This window comes from Marmota flaviventris, chromosome 5 (genome assembly GCF_047511675.1).
Source record: "Marmota flaviventris isolate mMarFla1 chromosome 5, mMarFla1.hap1, whole genome shotgun sequence".
NCBI lineage: Eukaryota > Metazoa > Chordata > Mammalia > Rodentia > Sciuridae > Marmota > Marmota flaviventris.
Window position 1 is genome coordinate 159,539,605 of NC_092502.1, and position 21,577 is coordinate 159,561,181.

General features: G+C 51.3%; 2 protein-coding genes across 2 annotated transcripts in view; one reads left to right on the top strand and one right to left on the bottom strand.

Moving 5' to 3' along the window:
* Positions 1 to 378: 378 nt before the first annotated feature.
* Cfap90 (cilia and flagella associated protein 90) lies at positions 379 to 15,126 on the top strand. The gene is made up of 3 exons (XM_027943903.2): positions 379 to 534; positions 13,110 to 13,226; positions 14,947 to 15,126. The coding sequence occupies exons 1-3, from the start codon at positions 379 to 381 to the stop codon at positions 15,124 to 15,126; spliced, it is 453 nt and encodes a 150-aa protein (XP_027799704.2).
* A 4,436-nt stretch (positions 15,127 to 19,562) lies between these two features.
* Positions 19,563 to 21,577, bottom strand: part of Adcy2 (adenylate cyclase 2) — a 374,991-nt gene continuing 372,976 nt past the window's right edge. The window contains exon 25 of the mRNA XM_027943896.2: positions 19,563 to 19,715. Within this exon, the coding sequence (XP_027799697.1) occupies positions 19,563 to 19,715 (153 nt within the window). The remainder of the gene's footprint in view (positions 19,716 to 21,577) is intronic.

Here is a 21,577-nt window from a genome sequence, read left to right on the forward strand (position 1 = left end):
CCACTGGAGTGTAAGCTCCCCAGGAGCGGGGGCTGCTTGTTTCCAGGCCGTACCTCCAGCTCCGGGGGCACTGTGGTGCTGGGTTATTAACTGCCACAGGAGTGACCTGAGAGTAAAGCAACCAATAGCGCGCGAGGAAAGATAGGGTGGGCGTGGGCAGTCCCGGCAGCGTCTCCCCTTGGCCCCGCAGCTGGACCCCCTTCCCTGGTGTGGCCAGCGCACGAGGCGCCCCGCCCCCACCCGCTCGCGGGCCCTAGGGCCTGGTTGCCCAGCCCGGGTTTCCAGGCAACGGACTAACGCGGGCGCTGGGCAGCCTGGCCCAAGGACTTGGACTGTGCCCCTGGGCGGGCGGGACGCACCGTGGCTGCGAAGGGAACGATGGATGGGAGCGACGAGGAGGACGAGGAGATCACCGCCGCCACGCTGCGGGGCGAGCCCCGGCCGCCGCCAATCTCCGCGCTGTCCTCCTTCAGCTACGTCCCGCCGAGGCGCCAGGACCCTAAGGAGTACAGCTACTACTACCGCCCGAGCCAGGTGAGCGCTAGCGGCAGAGCAGGGCTGGGGCCAGGCGCACAGTCCCCGCGAGGCCGGGGCGGGGCTTCACCGCTGGGCGGGGCCTGGGGCGGGGCGTCACTGCTAAGAAGAGCCCTGGGGTGGGGCTTCACGTCTGTGGAGCGGGCCTGGGGCGGGGCGTCACTGCTGAGGAAAGGCCCAGGGCGGGGTTCACAGCTGGGCGGGGGCCTGGGGCGGGGCGTCACTGCTGAGGAGCGGGCCTGCGGGGCTTCACTGCTGAGGATAGGCCCAGGGTGGGGCGTCACTGCTGAGGAAAGGGCCCAGGGCAGGGCTTCACAGCTGGGCGGGGGCCTGGGGCGGGGCGTCACTGCTAAGAAGAGCCCTGGGGTGGGGCTTCACGTCTGTGGAGCGGGCCTGGGGCGGGGCGTCACAGCTGGGCGGGGGCCTGGGGCGGGGCGTCACTGCTGAGGAAAGGCCCAGGGCGGGGCTTCACAGCTGGGCGGGGGCCTGGGGCGGGGCGTCACTACTAAGAAGAGCCCTGGGGTGGGGCTTCACGTCTGTGGAGCGGGCCTGGGGCGGGGCGTCACAGCTGGGCGGGGGCCTGGGGCGGGGCGTCACTGCTGAGGAGCGGGTCTGCGAGGCTTCACTGCTGAGGATAGGCCCAGGGTGGGGCGTCACTGCTGAGGAAAGGGCCCAGGGCAGGGCTTCACAGCTGAGCGGGGGTGCCTGGGGCGGGGCGTCCCTGCTGCGGAGCGCGCCTGGGGCGGGTCGTTACAGCTTGGTCGGGGGCCTGAGCTGGGACTTCATGGTTGGGCGGGGCTTCACAGCTGGGCGAGGTCCGGGGGCGGGGCTTCACAGCTGGGCGAGGTCCGGGGGCGGGGTTTCACAGCTGGGCGGGGTCCCGGGATGGGGCGTTACAGCTGGGGCGGGTGCCTGGGGCGTGGTTTCACAGCTGGGCAGGGGCCTGGAGCGGGGCGTCACCGCTGAGGAGCGAGGGGCGGGGCTTCACAGCTGGGCGGGTCCGGGTGCGGGACGTCACTGCTGAGGAGGTGACCCAGGTGGGGCTTTACTGCCGGGGAGGGGTTTGGGGTAGGTCTTCAGGATCAGAGAGCGGGAACTCTAGGTCTGGAAGGGGCCCTCAGGAGGGGCTTCGCTGCTGAGGAAATGGTGACGGGGACCTGGCTTCACTACAGAGAGGGTCCTGGAGTGGCGCTTCACTGCCGGGATCTGGGCGGGGGCTTCAAGGCTGCGGCCTGGGGAGGGCCTTCACAGTACCATTGGAGCCTTGGGAGTGAGATCACAGCCAAGGAGATATCGTTGAGGCAGGGTTGCCCAGTGGGCAGCGTTGGGGCTGCGCTCTCCTCTGGTCCTCTGGTGGTGCAGAGGGCAAGCTGCATTGCACTGGGGATCAGGGCCCAGGAGGAACGGGGCTTTGTTGTCAGGGTCAGTGGGTGGGGCGCCGGGTGCAGGGCTTCACCGAAGGGCAGTGCCTTGCAGGGCTTGCTAAGACCCAGAGGGCTGTATGCTAATGGGCAGGAGAGGGAGGTTGTTCCTCCTCCAGGCAGGTGAACCCCAAAGGACCATCAGTGTAAGATGAAGTCCCTTGGGGAGGAAGTTGGACAGAGACAGAACCTGATGTGTGAGGGGATGTTCCCAGCAAGGACTAGGAGTGGGGTGGAGGGGCGTGGAGGGATGTGAATGAAGGATCCTCACTGAGTTAGCCAAGGGTGAGTTAGCCAAGAGTGCTTTTCCAGGAAGGGAGAAAGCTCCTAGGCGTCTGGACCCCTAAAATCTGTGACTAGGGTCTGTTTGTGGCAGGTGGGTCCAGAGTAGCAGTGGAAACAAATCCTTGACCCAGGGACAATGCCTACAGGGTCCAGAGCATGGGAACCTCCTGCCACCTGCATGTCCCGCCCCCCAAAACAAGTGGGCGATCTAGCCAATAGCCTGCTGAGAGCTGGACTGGCATCAGGTTCTGGCCTGGCCCCAAACTCCACATGCCTAGTGAAAGGCTCCGCAGGTCTAAGGCCACACAGCAACAGCAGCAAATTCAGACCTTGTCAGGGGCCATCTATTCCTTTCTTCTCGTGGGTGCTAGATGTCTCCAGGGTTTTATTACTCAGGATACAGGATGCAGGGTGTCATTATTGAAAAGGGACATTGGTTGGGACCTCAGCCTGCAGAGATAGCTCAGCACCTGGCATTCCTTATCTTTGCTATCCTGGTTGCAAGAGGGGTATCATTAACCAGGTGTGCGTTTGGAAGGTCATTCACTCATTAAGTTTTAGGTGTTCCCTCAAAACACATTATTCCTTTCCTCCATCCCACCCACAGTCCCAGAGCCCAAATAAATTTCATCCAAATTAGGTCTGCGCACACTGGCATATTTTCACACACATAAAGTGTCAGGGTACACCATGGAACTTAGCCTTCCAGACAGAAACAGCTGTTCCTGGTTTTGGGGGTTGAAGGATGTCGCCTACAATTTCCATGGAGTTCTAATCCCTGGTACCTGATTTGGAGATGGGATTCTACATTGGTAATCAAATTTAAGTGATGTCATTGAGGTAGACCCTACTGCCCTATGACTTTCGTCATTATGAAAAGGGGAAATTGGGACTGAGACCAAACATGCACAGAGGGAGATGTGGTGAAGGGATATGGGCAGAGGCCATGTGCAGGCCACAGAAGGAGGGTTCAACAGGGTTTCCCACATAGCCTCTGCCAACCCTGCCAACGCCTCCATCCCACACCTCAGGTTGCCTGAACTGTGAGGCAATATGCTTCTGTTGTTGAAGCTTCCAGTGTACAGTGCTTCCTGCAGCCGTCGCACACCAGGACAGCAACCATAGGCCCAGCCTGCACCTGAGAGCATCTCTTGTAATGGCAGCTCCTCTGCTTGCCTTTGAGCCATGTGGAAGCCATGTGGAAGGACAGACAGGTAGAACATAGTAGGTATTTGCCATCAAATCTGTCCTTACAGTCCTGTTGCTGACTCTTCTAGGGTTTAGAGCTGTGATTCCCAGCCTCAAGGCCATGGACCTCAGTTTCCCTCCCAAGAATAGTGGCTTTTTTAGAATATATTTTTAGTTGTAGATGGACACAATACCTTTATTTATTTTTTTATATGGTGCCTCACCTGTGCTAGACAAGTACTCTACCCCTGAGCTACAGCCCCAGCCCCCCCAGAACAATGTTTAAAAAGAACTGTTATATGTAAATAATTTCACTTGTTAAATATATTTTGCCTTTTAAGAATGCAATGACTGTATGATAGCCAATTAATTTATGATTAATGAATAACATTAATACACAATAAGAGGTAAATAGCCAAGAAGGTAAAGAGTCTTGCTGTCTCAAGATCTATGCTGTTTTTTAAGAGACTAAAAAATTGGTCTGGCTTTTGGATATAAAGTAAAAATTCAGAACACACTATTCTGAGGGGTTCTGCCAAATGCCACTTCGATGCTGTGAAGAACTATGAAAAAAGACCAAACACAAGAGGGACGAGATGTATGTTTGTCAGAGATGAGAGCCAGGTTGCAGGACTCTGGGCACATGGATGTGAAGACACTGCAGCTCAGAACAGGCTAGAGTTGGGCTGATTTATCCACTCAGCCACAGCAGATAGGGGTCCCAGAGCAGGACACCAGTTCCTATGGACCAGATGTGGCCAAGGGAAAAGGCAAAGTTGAGGAGGGAGGCCCAGCATATTCTTCTTAAATTTAACAGTCTAATAAATGTCTTCACCTTCCTGAGTTCAAAGTAAGGGGCAGAAATACATGGGAAGGGTGAAGTGACTGGGACCTTGTCACTTGGAAAATCACAAGTAAACCAGGAATTGTGTGCCTTTAATGGGGGGGGGGGTTGGCACACCAAGGCTCAAAGGTTGGAATCTGCTCTACTTTTTCAAATAAAGCTTTATCAGAACACAGCCTCATGCTTATTTGACTATCGCACCAAGTTGAATAATTTTGGACAGAAACCATGTGACCTGCAAAGCCTGAAACAATTAGTAACTGTTCCTTTACAGAAAAAGTTCCCCACCCTCTGCTCTGTTGTATTACTGCCTTCAGGGAGCTAGGGATGGCATGAAGAACAAATCAATAGCAAGTGAATCTTGGGGGAATTTTCTTAGCACAGTTTTGCTAGATGGGGTCACAGAAAAAAACAAACAAAAAAAAATTCAAGCCCTGAATTCTTTAGTATCACATGAAAGAAAGTTATGCAGCAGAATATTAACACCTAAATAAAGGGTTGTAAAAGCACAAGAACAACAAAAGACATGTTCCAGCCCTTTGACAAGCTGGCTACCACTCCTCAAGATTATATGAACTGGTATTTAGTTAGCCACAGGCTTCCTGAGAAAGCAACTGCACCTAAAACCATCTCAGGCTCTACTCAAGCTGAGTGGGAACATTGCAGAATCAGGACTCAAGTCCGTCCTGAGCTGTGTTCCCTACATGCAAATCCATATGTAGAAATCCTAACCTTCAAAGTGACAGCAGTAGGAGGCAGGGCCTTAGGTAGACACTCAGATCAGGAAGGTTGAACCCTCATGCTTGGGTTAGTCCTGGAGATCCCTTGCCCCTTCTGCCATGTGAGGACACAGCAAGAAAGCACCATTGTGAACCAGGAAGCAGCCCCTCACCAGACACTGAATCTGCCAGCACCTTGATCTTACACTTCCCAAACTCCAGAACTGTGGGAAATAAATTTCTCTTGTGTGTAGATACCCACTCTATGATATTTTGTTATAGCAACTGGAATGGACTGAGACAGTTAATGACTATGTAAACTGATGGGGGTCATGTAGTGGTTAGTAATACAGGCTGTGGAGTCCTGCAAATATCGTGGCTCCATGTTTACTAGCTATGTGGACTAACCAACTTCCCAAACACTCTCACTTTATCCATCTGTTATGGCCTATTGTCCCCTGGAAAGCTCATGTGTTAGGTAGTGCAGGAATGTTCAGATTATTTGGGGCTCATGATTTCAGAGGTTCAATGATTAGATTATGAAAGTGGTAACCTCATCAATGGATTAATCCATTGGTGGATTAATAATCAGAAAGGACTACTGGGTGATAACATAGGCAGGTGGGCATGGCTGGAAGAAGTAGGTCACTGGGGGCGTGACCTTGGGGATTATATATTTTGTCCCAGGCTCCTTGCTTTCCCTCTCTCTCTGGTTCCCGACCACAATGGCAGCTTCCCTCTGCCACGCCCTTCCACCATGATGTTCTGTCGTACTCCGGCCCAGAGCAATGGAATCAGCCAAACGTGGACTGAACCTCTGAAATCATGAGCCCACAATAATCTTTTCCTCCTCTAAGTTGTTACCGTTAGGTGTTTTGCTCATAGCAATAAAAAGCTGACTAACAAATCATCCACAAAACAGACGGTGCCAACCTCATAGAGCTCTTCAAGAATCACTTAGTAGGTGCAAAACGTCACAGAGTAAGCTTGTCGTATTTTAGCTGCTGTGACCTTGCTTTGTTTGTGACTGTTCCCTTCCACTAAGTGCTGGGCCCAGGGGCCAACCTCTTATTTCACTGACCTCCCCTCACTGTCCGAGACTAACACGGGTGAGGGCAGAATATAAGAGCCTCCATCTGATGGCTCCTAATCCTCCAAGGGGGCCGCCCCAGGGAGCCCTCACAGTTCACCGCTGAAGGCTGCACACGTTTTTAAAGCCCTGGTAATGCCCCTGAATTGGAAGACAAATCTGTCCTCTCGAGCTGCCAGCTGAAATGTGGTGGACTCCGGTGCTGCTCCCTGGGGAGCGTTAGCAGCAGGCGTCTTCCTGTGAAATATGGTTCCAGTGGCAGCAAAGCAGATCAGTTCAATGGCGTTTTTAAATTACTTTTTTCTTTCTCTGCCTTGTGCAGCATTTTTGCTACTGAAATGGAAGAGGCGAGTCAAAGGAGAATGCCCTTCTGTGAAGGTTTTGATTAAATTCCTTAAAGTCCGGGAATTACATTAAAAAAAAAAAAAAAGGCTAAGCAGTTTTAGAATATTCTGTCCTGTGCTGGGGTGGACTGTGGGAGGCTCTGTGTTGAGGGAGGTTTACTGTATGGTCCTGGAGCTTTGGTGGGATTAGCTGGGGGGATTCTGCACTGTGGGAAAGGCGTGGAAGCCAGGGCAGACCCGGCCTTCTGTGAAGAACTCCGTCTTCCTGGTGACTGCAGTTCCCTTGCCCAGGGCAGCCAGCACGCACTTGATGAATAGACCGGTGGAGGCCTACTGTCCAGGGGTCCTGTATACAACAGGTGCTCAGTATGAGTTCCCCTTGCACTGGAGCCTTCAGAGACACTGAGGCAGCATAAAGACCCACCCGTTCAAACCCTGATTCTTGGCAATCAATTCAGAAAGAAGTCAGACATAGCTCAGAGTAATAGGTATGAGTTATTGAAGGGGTAGAAAAAGGGAAAGGGACTCTCTCAAGGGAGACAGTGGATCCCTTCAGAAAGGAGAGAGACAAAATGCCTCTCCTGCACTCCAGTTTTATTGGGGATCCCAGAGAAATTCCCAGAGTCCTGCCCAGGTCCACCTCTTGACTTGGCTGATAGCAGGATGATGTCAGACTTTTAAGTCCCTGCCATTGTAAGGGTCCGGCAAACGTCGGAGGAAGAGACCACCAAGAGACGGGCTCATGCAACAGCAAAAGGGGATTTACTGAGGATCCAATCCAGCGCGCTGGGGCTCCGTGCTCACTCAACAAGGGAGAGTGGCCCAGAGCCCCGAGCGGGGGTTGAGCAGTGCTTAAGTACACTTTTTGGGGAGGGCGGGGGCTTTGCATACATCAGAGAAAATCATCATGAGGTGCGGGAAAATCGAACAACAACTCTCAAACTTGATTAGCACATTCATTGGCGGGAACAGGTCGGGTGGGGGTGATAAGTCAATCCTAAGAAGGGGGGTACATTCAAACTGATTGGTTTGGGCCCTGAGATGCCTACGTGCCAAGCTGCACAGGGTCCTAGGTTATTAAACAACTAGATGGTCAGGGGGAATATTTACTGGGCAGTCCCGGGAATTGTCCTAACAGCTACAGGAATTTCAGGTTTTAGGTGTAGCATAGGAACTTAACAATACCTGGTCCTTTACATTTTAACTCAGGCTTTGCAGCTTAGAAACTTTACAATACCCGGTCTTTTACACTTTAACTTCAATTTCTTTTACTCTTACACCATGACAAGTCTAGGTCACCTTGGCCCAAGCTGACCAGTTCTTACTGGATTCTTAACCCATAAATTTTTATGGATTTTATGGTTAGGTGGAATCCCCCTTATCTTCCAGAATTTCAGGAGGTGGACTGTGAAAAGGGTCACAAAGTCTCTTCCTTCTGGGTAACTTGGGTTTTTCTTATTGACACTATTCCCGGCCAGTAGTTTGCTGAGGAATGGGACTTAGCCTGTTCATGAGGCCAGGCAGGGCCGGTAAATTGCTTCTTGGGAAAGAAAGGACGTGGCGGTCAGCATGGTGGGCCATTTTACAGAATCATTCCCTTCACCTCATGTCCCCACTATTCACATCTGTCTGTTCCCCGACACCTGGGCCCCTGTGGCTCCTCTTCACTTTGGTCAGCACATTTGCCACAAGCACTCGGCCATTCCTAAGGGGGCTGTGAAGGGGGGAATCTCAGTGCCTGCCGTCACTGGTCACCTGTTAAAGTCCAGGCGCTTTCTCTCTGCTGTGCAGCAGCCCCCCGCCCTCCAGTGGAGCCCGTAGGAGCAGCAGGAAGCCAACTCCTCCCCACGCAGCTCCTCCCCTCTCCAAGCCAGTTTTTCTCCTTGGCACCTACTTGTGTCCGACCTACTAAGCATTTCACTTAGCTACCTTGCTGTTGTTGTTTTTCTCCCACTTTAGATGGGCTGCACGAGGGCAGGGATCCTGTCCATCACTGTCTCCTCAGCAATCTGTGCCCCCCCCCCCTCGTGGGCTGGGAGTACCTGCCGCAGGAATGAATGAGGAGTGAGTACATGGAAAGCAAAGTCTTCAGACACAGGCACAAGCCACCTGCTGTCTGGAAGACGGGCTTCCTGGACTCAGCAGTGACCTCTGTGTGGGTTTTCTGCTGTTTTGGTTGCCCTGGGCTTTGCTCTCCCCCTGGGGGAAGGTAACTGGGTAAGTGCTTCTCTCATTCTATGCTAGTTGCATTTTTATTACCCAGGACCTGCCCCTGTGAAACCCAAGGCAGCAGAGTGCATGAATGTCTTCCTCCTGGGTGGGCAGATCCTCAGGAAGGGCAGCTGGGCCTGAGTTCAGGGTTCAATTTCCCTTGCAAACCCAGCAATGAAGGAAGAATGAGTGAGCAGGAGGCAGGCGTGTGCTTCCCTGGGGAGATGAAGTGTTCCTACCCATCACAGCACCTGTGTGAGCAGGTACACTGTGTCGTGCCATTGTGTACATGTGTACACTGATGTGTCTGACATTTTTTACAAGAACACATTCACATACAGATCACATAAATAAGTACATATATATTTGCACCTTGTTCTTTTCATTGAACAGAATATGTTAGTCGTGTTTAAATTCACCCCCCTTTAAGGGATTGCATTAGGCAGCTTTTCATTACTATAACAAAACAGCTGACACAGAGGTTTATTTAGCTCACAAGTTTGAAAGCTGAAAGTCAAAACAGCAGAGCAGGGCTGTGGTAAGGATACCTCTTGTTGTATTTCCTCATGGATTGGGTAGAAATGGGGAGAACACAAGCCAGAACAAATGGTCACATCTCAAGCCAGGAAGCAGAGAGAAAGACTGGGGTCCTACAATCCCTTCTGAAAGCCTGACCCTGTGACTCAGAACCTTCCTCCAGGCCCCCCTCTTAAAGATGTCGTTCTATCTTCCATTACTGCCATCCTGGGGAACATGTTCCCTACCCATGACTATTTGTTATGGTTTGGATATAAAAAGACCCCAAAGGTTCCTGTGTTGAAGGGTTGGTCTCTAGTGCAGCAATATTCAGAGGTGGGGTTTTTAGGTAGTCCTTGGGCCATAAGGGCTGTGATGTCATCAGTGGATTAATCCATTGATGGATTCTTAATGTGATGGCGTCATTGGGGGATGTGGAAAGAGATGGGATCTAGTGGAAGAGGTGGGCCACTGGGGTCATTCCCTGTAAGGGTGACACTTGTTCCTGGCTACTCCCCAGCCCCTTCCCTTTCTGCTTTCTGGCTGCCCGACCTGAGCAGCTGTCCTCTGCCCTGCCCTAACACCAAGATACTCTGCCTTACTTCATGCCCAAATCAACGGACCCCTCTGACCGTAGTGAAACCTCTGAACCAGTGAGTTGAAATGATCCCTCCCTCCTTTACCTTGTTTTCCCGGGGCTTTCGTCACCTGACTAACCCATGAGGCACATCCAAGCCGCTGCAGGTGTTGGAATAACAAGCAAATGACATGAGAAAAGAAAGAGCATTTTCCCCAGTAGGTCTGGCCCAGAGAAGACGGGGTGAGAGTTCCACACGGGGTGTGATGGGAAATGCTGGGGAGAGGGCGTGGCGGGCACTGGAGTCCAGGGAAGAGCAGATGCAAGCTCCACAATTCCCACGTCTCCCGCCCCCAGTACTGAGGCAAGCCCTGGAGCACACCACAGTGGGAAACAGACGCACGTCAGGGGGCTCTGCAGACTTCAAGGGTAAAACATTCAGATCATCAGAAAATTCATAAAATTTCCCAAAGGACAATATTCAGGTACTGGAAGAAGAAACAGAATCTTTGCCACAGACAGACCCCAGAGAGCAGGGGAGCATCGCCCCCTCGAGAATGGTAACGTTCTGTCCTCGACACGCTGCAGCCTAGGAGATGACAATTCAAATGCTGTTCAACTTGATGAAAATGACCTCACTGAGCCTCACACATTCCCGCACCCCCAGGCAGTGTTCTGGATTCATCAGAAGGAAGACGAGGCTCTTATGAATCAAACGAAACTGCGTTGGATTCCCTTGGGAATTGTCAGTTTTAAAAGTGGTTCCTACAACCCCGGACAGTTTGACTGGACTGAAGTTCTCAAGATGAGGCTTTACCTCTCTAAAGGAAAGAAATTTATTTAGCTTATAGTTCTGGAGGTCCCAGGGTCCACACCTGGTGATGACCTTCTTGCTGGCAAAGTCCCAAGGCAGTGTAGGGCATCCCAGGTGACAGGGAGTGGGCAGTGGTCTCCTCTGGTCTCTCTCTCTCTCTCTCTTATAAAGCCACTTCCTGTCCCACGTGCTCTGTCAGGAGACAGCACCACCAGGGGGAGGCAGTACTAGCAGCTGGGGAAGCAGATACCCCCTCCCTGCCCCCACCCGGGGAACCTTGGGCTGCACTTTCTTCCCCCTGGGGAGCTTCAAGCAGTTCAGGACCCCAGGAGTCCTGGCCTTTTCCTGGGAAGAAGTCCCTGAAGATGGAAGGATGGACTCAAGAAGAGAGTCCCAGTGCAATCACTGTTATCCAAACTAGAAAGAAAATACTAGGTCATTTTTTTCCCTACACCAGAGAAACCTCATATAGTGTGTAGCTTTACAGAAAAAAAAAAAAAAAAAAAGCCCAATTCTTTTCTTTCTAGACAGTTCTCCTAAAACACTCTGAAGTGATCACTATCACTGGCTCCTGTCCCAGAGCGAGCCTTGGTCGTCTCAGTCTTTATTAGGAACCTCACTGCTGCTGGGCATGGAGTGATTAGAACCTCAGATTGCATTTCTTTGGGTGAATTTTGCATATTCAGAATATTCCATAGTAAAAATTTTCATCCTTGAAAAATCAGGATGAAAAGAAAAAATATATTATTAGCAGCAGGCAGCCACAATGAGCTCTGTGACTGTCCATTTCCAATACCTAATCAAAGCCACAGTGTGCCTATCTTTCCTGGGCTTTAACTACTAATCTTTTTTTTTTTTTTTTCTTTCATTCCTTTATAGCCTCAAGTAAAAACCAATTGGAGTTTAGATGCTATTACAGAGTAGAGCATCTGCGTTTCCTCGTATTTTGCAATTAAAATCTCTCAGGGAATTACTCCTATTTCACACGATATGGATTTATAAAAAACAGCAAAACAGAAAATACTTATTTTTCTCTTGCAATGACTGCTGCCTTTGTCTCTTTGTGTTTTGAGCATTGTTAGAAGTGTAGTATGGCCTCCTAATAGTTGGTGCTAGTGACCTGGCATTGATTTCTCTCAGGTGGCCCCCAGGCCGACACTGAGAAGTCTCCCCCGTCCGGAGGCCTGTGTAGACGCTGTAGGTGGAGAGGAGCCTTCCGTGTTCACCCCCACAGCACAGTGGTCTACTGTCGCAGTGTTTGCATGTGGTTTCAGTGTCCCTCAAAGGTTCCTGTATTGACATTTAACCCCCATCATAAAAGGTACCCCCAATTTCACTGGGTGTTCAGAGGTGGGGCCTTTGGGAGTGAATGGATTAGAGAAGGCCATCAGGCCGGAGGCCCAGGATTGACCCTGTTTCCACATAAGTCACTTCCTGAATTCCTGAAGGATTAAGACTACCTGGTTGGGATCAAGACCTAGAGATATCACAGATTCAGTGGGGTCATTTTCTCACACATCAGAGTTGTGTGTGAGTACATAGTACATTTTAAACATGTGATATGTAGGTTTATGCTATGTATGTTTATATACATATAATATACATAGAATATATTCGAATTGCCAAGTATTATAACTATTATGTGACTAAAGAAAATATTTTTTGTCTTTCATGAGAGCGGTTTGCACGTAGAACAATTCAATTATCTGGTAACTTAAAGGATAAGTCCTGTTTGATCTTATTGTTTTAGCATTCGGCTGGTGTTAGTGTTTTTGAGCATTATAAGCTTACCATAGATTATTTGGGAAATGACAACAAAAAATGTAGAAATGAAGAAAACACACACACACACACCCTTAGACACACATCTGTAGAAATAGTCTTGTTATGGTGTGTTTGTGTCCCCTACGTGTACCTATGTCAAACCTGACCCAGTGTTCTGGAATGAGGACCGGGGCCTTCGGGAGGTGATCAGGTTGCGAGGATGGAGCCCTCATGCACGGGATTGTGCCCTTATGACAGAGGCCCAAGGGCACTTGTGTGCCCCTTCTACCATCGGAGGACACAGTAAGAAGGTGCCATCTAAGAAGCAGAAGCAGACCCCACCAGACACTGGTCGGCAGCACCCAGACACTGGGCTTCCAGCCTCTGGAACTGAGAAGTGAATTTCTGTGGTCCCTAAAGCACCCAGTCCATGGTGTTTTGTTATAGCAGCCTGAGTAGACTGAGACGGGTTTGAGCCCTGGAGATGGAGTCAGATGGGAAGGGAACCTGGGGAGCCTCGTCCTGCAGGGAGGGAGCACAGGAGAACTGAGAAGGGCATGGAGAAGCCCTGGCTCCGTCCTGGGGTGCTCAGCGTCCCCGTCTTGCAGGTGGGGCCTGGGATTCCACCTGCACCTGGGCACACTGGGCTGTGCTCGGAGCACTGACCTTTCCCACCACGTGTCCCACATTGGGACCTCCAGCACTCCTCCAGGCTTCATCAGAGAGCCCTGCGTCTGTGCCCCATCAGGCACCAGCACCCAGCCTTCCAATAACCCGTGGCTTTCTCCCTTTTCATTCACAGACAGGGATTGTTTCCCTCTATGATTGTGTTTTTAAGAGGCGCTTAGATTATAACCAGAAATTGCACCGGGATGACAGAGAACACGCCAAAGGTCTGGGTCTCCATATCAATGAGGAGGTAAGATCAAGACAGGACACAAACAAATTAACAGATCAACAAAAATATGTGCCTTGGTGTACATGTGTGTACATGTGGGCTCATACATGAGCATGCGTGCCCCTGCACGTGTGCATGTGCTACATGCACGTTCACATGTGTTTTTATGCACACAGATGCATGTCCATGTGTGACCTGCATACACGTGTGTGCCTGTGTGTACCCACATCTATTTAATATTGTGTTCACTTGCTTTTTGTCCCCTTCTGAGCCTCTCCTATCTTACCGGGCTAAGCAGCTGAGACTAAGCGAATTTTCCAGTCCTTCTGTTCTGACATGGTTTGTGCACTCATTTTCCTGATTCTGTTGTTTGGTTGTATGAAATTTAACAATTTAAGGACAGCAAACCCAGGGAATTCTTTCCTACAGCCGGAGCAGTTCTGCTCAGCCTCTGGCCTGGCTGCCGTACTCTTCCCGGGGTGAAGTCAGGCCCTCCAGACTATCCTCCCAGGTTCCCTTACCACACTACCATGCCCCCACACCCGGGGCAGTCCCCTTCTGTGGTCCCACCTTTGTTTCTGAAAGGGAGGAGCCGCCTTGCAGTGGGCTGCACAGGCAGTGACCAGCAGAGCTGGTGAGTCTTGCAGGGTGAGGGGGTGGGGATCCTGGCAGGAAGGATGCCAGGGGCTCTGCCTCTTCAGCCTGGTCAGGCCTGTCTGCCTCCAGGGTGGACCCTGCCACAGGCTTTCCGTGCTCTGCCATTGTCTTTCAAAGTCTGATCTGCGCACAGTGGGTTTACACAAGTAGGTGCTGAGGAAGTGTGGTCTTCCCTTGATACCTTGCACAGACACTGCAGTGGAAACGCCGCAGGGGGGGCCTCCACGTGGGTCACAGATTTTGCCTGTGTGTTTTATTTATACTCCCCTCAGCACATTTTCCAGCTGTTTTATCTTGACATGAAGTAAGGTGGTGCAGGTGCCACGTCAGGGACCCTGCTGCTGCTGCTTCCCTCCACCCTGATGCTCTGAGTTGGCAGTGAAGGTAGTGCCTTTCTCATGAGGAGAGCGAGGCTCAGCTCCTTACCCGGGGCTGTCTCCCGTGTGTGTCCCTGAGCAAAAGGGGAACAGGACACAAGATCTGGCCTCTCAGAGCTGACACTCCTCCAAGAGAGAAAATCAGAAAGCAGAGAAATAGTGAGCAGAAGTGTAGGAGGTGATAGTGCATGCAGGAAAGAAAGCCATCTAGGGGGACGGGAGGACAGCAGCATTGAGACTCGGTGGAGTGAAGGGCCCTGCCGAAGCAGGGTAGAGATGTGACCAGGAAGAAGAACTGTGTATGAGCAAAGGCCCAGAGGCCGGAGAGCGCGGCTGTGGTGCTGGGGAAGGAGAGGAGGGGAGGGAGAAAGGCTGGCCGCAGGAGGGCCAGGGTGAGCAGGCAGGGAGGGAGGGGACGGAGGAGTAGCAGGACGCTGAGGTCAGGGTACCTGCCCCAGGGGCAGGATCTTGCCTTTTCTTCTGAATGACTCGAGGACCTTGGAGGGTTCTGAGAGAAGGGGACAGGGTCGGACATGGCTGAGAGGACCTCTGCTTCAGTGTGGCGGAGGCTGTAGGAAGCTGGGGAGGCCCTGGGTGGGAGCAGGCACCTGCTTGGCCCCTCTGGGTGGGACCTGGGCGGCTGATGGGTGGGCCGGCTGTGCTGATAAGCACTGGGAAAGCTGAACAAGAGGTCTGTCCACATCCAGGAGCAGGAGAGGCCCGTGGGAGTGCTGATGTCCTCTGTCTACGGGAAGCGCATCCACCAGCCGGTGGATCCCCTGAACCGGGACCACAACCGTGTGAACCACGTGGAGGCCGACTTCTACAGGAAGAATGACATCCCCAGCCTCAAGGAGCCCGGCTTCGGGCACATCAGTCCAGCCTGAAGCCCTCCTGGTCACCTGTACAGCTCACCATGGTGCCCCCAGGCTGTGCAGGGAGGTGGGGAGGGGGCAGCACCTGGAGCTTCATTTCCGGCTCAGGACCTCTAGGCGCTCTGGTGCTGCCCCCGGACAGTGGGAAGGACCCGGTGGGCACCTGCAGCATGTCCTAAGCATATCTAGCGTGGGGATTTCCCCCTGCAGTTATCCTGTAGCAAATGTCTCTGGAGCCTGTGACATTGTGAGCATGTGAATAAAAGGAGCACGTGGTCCCTGGCTGATGGCTGGCTTTGTCCACTGGTCCCCACTTTTGCATGCTGTTCGTGGTGGGCGGTTACACAGAGGTGTGCTCTTACAGGTATGGTCGCCACTTCTGCGGGCAATAAGTGGCCTTGCCCCAAGAGGAGACCAGTGAAACTGCCTTCCCGTATGATCCGACTGTCCACCTGGCATTTTAGTTTTGTAGAGGACTGGGCCTCCAATAACTGAATTTTGCATAACTGAAAACAAAAGCCCCAGTACGGACGGGTGGCCGGCTGTCACTACTCGAGGGAGAAGCAGGCAAAGGCCAGGAGATGCCCGATTTTGGTGTTCACCAGACTTGGAGGAGATCCTGGTAGCAGCATTTTTTCACTTTGTGGTCTAAAGCAAGTCATTTGGTGTATTGAAGCCTACATTTCCTCGTTTTAAAAGTGGGGTTTCCAAACCTAGGGCAGTTTGTGTGTCAGTGAGCCGCTGGACTGAAGTCGTGAGCTGTGCTGTGCTCAGGACCTGTGCTGCGGCTGTCATGTGGTGGTGCAGGGGACGGAGCCCAGGGCCTCTGGCAGGCTAGGCAAGAGCTCGGCCGGAGCCACAGCCCAGCCCCTGACTGTCATTTTAAACAGTCTTCTTTTTTTGGAAGCAGCTGATTTTAACCTAAGTTGAACATGTTTACTTTGGTACTTTGGAGACAAACTCACTCAAGTACTGAGATATCAGCTGTATTTTTAACTAATTGATCCTAAGAAAGAAATCATCGCTCATCTACCATTATTAAATTTCTCAGTTTGGCAGTGAATGGGCAAGTGATCTAATTAATTTCAAAGCAGATCCCCCAACCCTTGGTTTTATTGTTCTGAGTCTGACAGGAGGGTTCTCTAAGGGCATGTGATGCTGAATGGCTGGCAATTTCAAGGCTCAGTGACTCCTAAATATTTCTGTATTTTTTGAAAATGTTTTCAATATGATGCCTTTTACGTTTATTTTTTTCAAACAAACATAAATAGCTTATTTGAGATGCCCTTGAGCACATTAGACCATATTAACAATAACATAAAATATATAAAATTTGAATTATAGAAATTCGTACTGATTATTTTTATTCAGTCTTGATTTCAATAAAAAGTATAAGTGACCTCAATAAGTTAACGTCAAACTAAATTATTTTCATTTTATTTAGGTCAGACCCTACACCCTTAACCTATGGCTTACTCTTAGAAAGCAGGGATGGAACTGGGCAAGGTTTCAAAAAAATCTCACATTCATTAGGCAGTAATGGGAAATCGTGTATTTCTATTGGCATTCTGATTTTACAACTTAAAGCCAATAAAGGAATGCCCAGAGAAGTAATCTTACCCAAGAGAAGGTATTCTTATATTAACAGACTCTTTTCACTTATGAAATTTTCACCGTTGTTCAGTTTTGTTCCCTACCGGCTGGGTGTATGTGGGCAAAAGAGAGCAGAATGAGGGGCTGTCTCAGGAAAGCCCACCAAGGGGGAGAAAAGAATGACTTAGAGGATTGACCACAAAGATGTGTTAAACACTGGAGTCTTAATGGGGCAGGACTCAAGGTGTCACTCACGAGAGGAGACTTCCTGTGAGGCCTACAGGGGACAGAGAGCTCTGAGGAGGGTTTTCCACGACACCAGTGGTGGGCGATGGGCTGGTGGAGGTGCACCATGAGTCCTCTGGTTGGCATCTTGCTCACAGAGATGTTTTCAGCTGCCCCAGAGATCAAGGAGCTCCCACCAGGACAGTCTGTCCTTGAGATCTCGGAAACAGCAGTTTTCCACCCTAGTCTTTCCTTGGCCTCTGAGCATCTGCATAACTCTGAACAAAGGACTGGGCTGCTCTTAGCTGTCTTCTCATTTTAACGTGCAGGGGGTCTCAGGCTGCATGACTAATCAGAGTCATCTGGGGACTTGCTGAAGGAAACACAGATGTTGCTGGGGTGGATTTCTGATTCAGCAGTTTCAGCGGAGCCTGGGAATTTGCCTTTCTAACAAGTCTCCCGGTGACACCAGTGCTGCTGCGTGGGACCCCGCTTGGACAGGGCCACATGCACAGAGCTCTGGCAAGGACTTCAGCTGCTTTCAAAGTCTATTGTTTGGTCAGACTAGTGATGTAGCCTCGGGAGAGAATTCTCAATTTGGGTTCTTTTCACCACCAAGTCAAGTTCGGTGGATCTGTGGGGGACTGTTTGAGAGAGCACAGTGAATTGCCCAAGCTGTAGGAGTTTACCAGGGCAGGTGAGCTAAAGTGACCTAGGACGGAGAATGTAAGGGGAAAAGTGTCCGCCAGGTGCTTTTCCTGACCATCACTGCGAATGATGAGGCCAATTTGAACTCACTGAAACTCTTCGTATCTTAGCCAGATTTCAGTTAAAGGGAAGAGAAATGCCCGTACAATATTTTTCTTGCTTCAGTCACCTTTGTGGAGATTTAGGTGTATTAAGGCCAAGGCTGAGTTGTGATTACAGGATCAAAAAATTCCTGATAGAGGCAGAAAATTGAAAAAGTCACACCAGCTTCACACTTGGGTAATGAAGGAGAGATTTGAGTCCAAGGCCTGGCACGGCAGCTGGTATGTGCTGTGAGCACCCTGGCAGGAGCCCGGGGACCTGCCAGACCCCCTTACAGTCATTAGCTCCTCTAATCACAGCCTGACCCATGAGGTATCAAGGAGGAAAATATTCCTGAGTGGAATTAAGTGACGTGTTGTTCCAAGTCACACAGACAGTAAAAATCAGAGCCAGGGTCCAGACTGGAGACGGGTATGTATGTCTAGGTCCTGACTAATGAACTACATCTGGGTCCTCTGCCGCTTACAGACTCGTGCCCTGAGCTACAAAAAGAAACCTAGTTTGTCCAACCAGACCATTACTTGCAGTTTTGCTTTTAAACCTTAGATTAAGCACCATTGCTCTATTTTTCACTATTTGGAAGAGTATAATTTTTTTAAAGTTAAAAGAAAAAAAAATACTTTAGTGGTGGGTTTGCAAGACCAAATGCTTCCAGGTCTTCTCTCTTGACAGATGCATGAACCCTGGCTCCCGTCTCCTTGAGTCACCTCAGATGTGGTGGGCAGCTGTGGAGCTCTGCAGCTCATCTCCGTCCGTTCAGACTGACTGGTTAGCAGAGCTGGTCCCAGACTCTTCCCATGCAGTCTGAGTCGGCTAGCTCTAACAAAGTGTCACCATAGACAGGAGCCTGGTGGACAGAGGGGCTTCTGTAGCTTGCACAATCTTTTTGCTCTTAAAAATTTTCCCCTGAAAATATTCTAAAGAGGTGCCAAATTTAGAACCAGACTATGAGATACATAGAGCCTGGAGCACTTTCCTTTCTTCCAGGGGGAGTGTCATCAATGATCTGTGTCACTCTGTCCCCATCTGAATAACCAAGAGTATCTCAATAGCGGCTTCTGAGGGTTCTGCGAAACAACCAGGCCAAAATGGAGAATGACAGAAAACAAACTTTAATCTTGAAGCAAACCACAGGAAGAAGAAGGTGAAATAAGAGATGCGGTCACTCTAAGCCAAAGTACATAAAACCTTTAATGAATTAACCTTACAAAAGACAAATGGCGTCAAAACATCAGACGTGTTTGGTACAAAACTGGTCCTAGGCTGTAGGAACTAATTCTGGTGATGGATGGCAACGTGCTACTGGCGCGAGACACAACAGAGCTCCAGGTCCCCGCTGGGGCCCGTGGATGACCACTGGCGACAAGACGCGGGTGGGGGAGCACAGACTCCATGTGGGGAGACGGAATCAACTTATTCACAAATACTGTTTTTTTGAATATCGGCTAGCAGATGCAGTTGGCGAGCTACCGTATTTTCCAGAAAAGAACATGCACCAGAAGATAATATACACCCCCCAGTTTTATTGCCTTAAGAATTTGTGTTTGCTTCACCTCTCTCCTCTGTCACTCTCCGAAGGCTTTCCTTCCACGCCGTTCGTCTCTCTCCTTTTGCTTAGGAGTAAGCACAGTGCAAGTGGCAGAACAATCTGGGCACACTTCAGACACCAAACGGTATGCCACTGGGTCACAGGAACGAGTCTGCAAGGGCTCCACGGGACGGGACAGAGCACGCACATCAAGAGGGGGCAAGAGTCGTGGTCAGAAAGTGCGCGACACCTTCCAGGAAACACAGTCTTCCTGCCCGGACGAAGCGACGCCTCAGGATGCCACATTGCTCTGGGAAAGGGACCGGGACATTTCCGTGTTCACAAAGTACGTCTTCAGGTCCCCCTTTCCCTTCACGTTGATGATCCCCCGACATGTGCAGGTGTATCCGAGCGTCTGCAGGACAAGGCTGGTCTCCTCAGTGACCTGCGGAGCACAGAACCAGATGTGTCAGAACCCACTCCAGTGCAGGCTGAAGAGCCACAGAACCTGGCACCCCTGGCCCTCAGGAGTTAGCAGGAAGAGGGAGCATCCCACCTGAAGGACAGTTCAAGGGCAGCGTGTGGAGTTCAGTGCCAGGATAGCAAAAACTGCAAACAACTTAAAGTTCAAGTCATCTCCAGGGTCAAGGAACCTGCAGGGCTCCCATGATTGACATCATGGATGAAGGCATGCACTAATGCTGAGCCTTCTCACAGGAAGGAACTGGATCAGGTTGGACTTCAACTGTGTAAAACTCTGTGTCCATACAGATGAGAACTATGGGAAAGAAGGCAAACCAGAATAACGCCGGAGTGCTGGGATTTAGGATGATGCTCACAGACTGTCACAATGTCACTCCATAAGACACTAAGTCATAAACACTAACAGTGTGTTCTTAGTACAGATGGAGAAAGCGCCCGAGCAGGAGGTGGGCTGCTGCAGTGGCCTCTCTTTCAGGTGTTAGGCCCACGAAGTGACCTGGGACTAAGGGAGCCAGGGGGCGTGCGTTAGGGTGACAGTGGCACTCTAGGTTGGGTCCTGGAAGCTTCCTCATGCCCCTGCACTGACGAGGCTGCTACTGGAGGAACCCCTGCCTGCACCTGCCCCCGACAGCACTCACTGTGTCCTGCTACGCGCCCGAGGTGGCCCAGCTGCTGGTCACATTCGGGTCCTGTCTTCACACAGGGGGGAGCCTCCTGCGGGGCGGGGAGCTTCCCTCTGAGTGAGCAGCACTGCCCTGTGCTCAGCCCCTCGCTGTCTCAGCTGGAGCGTGAGCTGGCTCTCCTGTGGGACCGCTCTTGAGGCCGAGGGCCCAGGTTGTGTGGGGTCCTCCTGCTAGAGTGTTGGGGAGCCTCCTGAGGATGGCATTCCCTCACGCAGACACTGGTGAGGGTCCCAGGTGTGTTCTAAGAACAAGGACTCAGCTGCAGAGGAGGGGGAGCATCCCCTGGCCGACCAGGCCTCCATCCAGACTCCCCCAGGGGCACATGGGCTTGGGCTGGGAAGGAGAGGTTCGTCTTCACCGAGCACTGCTGCTTTGATACCACGTGGGAAAGATATTGGGGGAGAGAAGGGCTCTTCTCCCACTCACTAGAGAAGGCCCCTGGTACAGAGGCATCTGTGGGGCCCTGCGCACCCCAGATATGTGGGTGACATTCCTGTGCTGCACAGGTTTGGCACAGCTGTGACGCTGTGTGCAGCACAGAAGCATTACAACTGAGTTTTGGTTTTGATGTGGATGCCCCCAGGGGACAGTGCAGTGGTAGGGGCCGGCTGGAGGCCCTGCCCAAGGACAGGGTCAGCCTCCTCAGCTGGGTGCTTGAGGGAGGCAGAGAGAGGTCCTGAGGGCAGATGCTGCCATGGACGATGGCAGAGGCTCATCAGAACCCTCAGGGCCCTGTGCTCTGAGAACTGAAGCTATTACTGCTGCAGGTCTAGGGGAAGCTGGGTGGGTTGCTGAGCAAGAGGGCTTTCTATGCCACTCTCAGGGCCTTGAGCTGGAAAATGAATGTGAATGTGATGCTTTTAAAAGAGCCTGTTCTTCTGGGTATGGTGGCACATGCCTGTAAGCCTAGGGTCTCAGGAGGCTGAGGCAGGAGGATCCAAGTATGAGGCCAGCTTTGGCAACTTAGAGAGACCCTGTCTCAAAAAAAAAAAAAAAAATGGCTAGGGATGTTGCTTAGTGTCAAGCACTCTGGGTTCACTCCCTGGTACCAAAAAAAAAAAAAAAAAAAGCCTGTTCCTCAGGCCCAGGAGCAGTTTTATCATGGTCTTAGCATCATTTTTGACCTTTCCTGTCTTCCCAC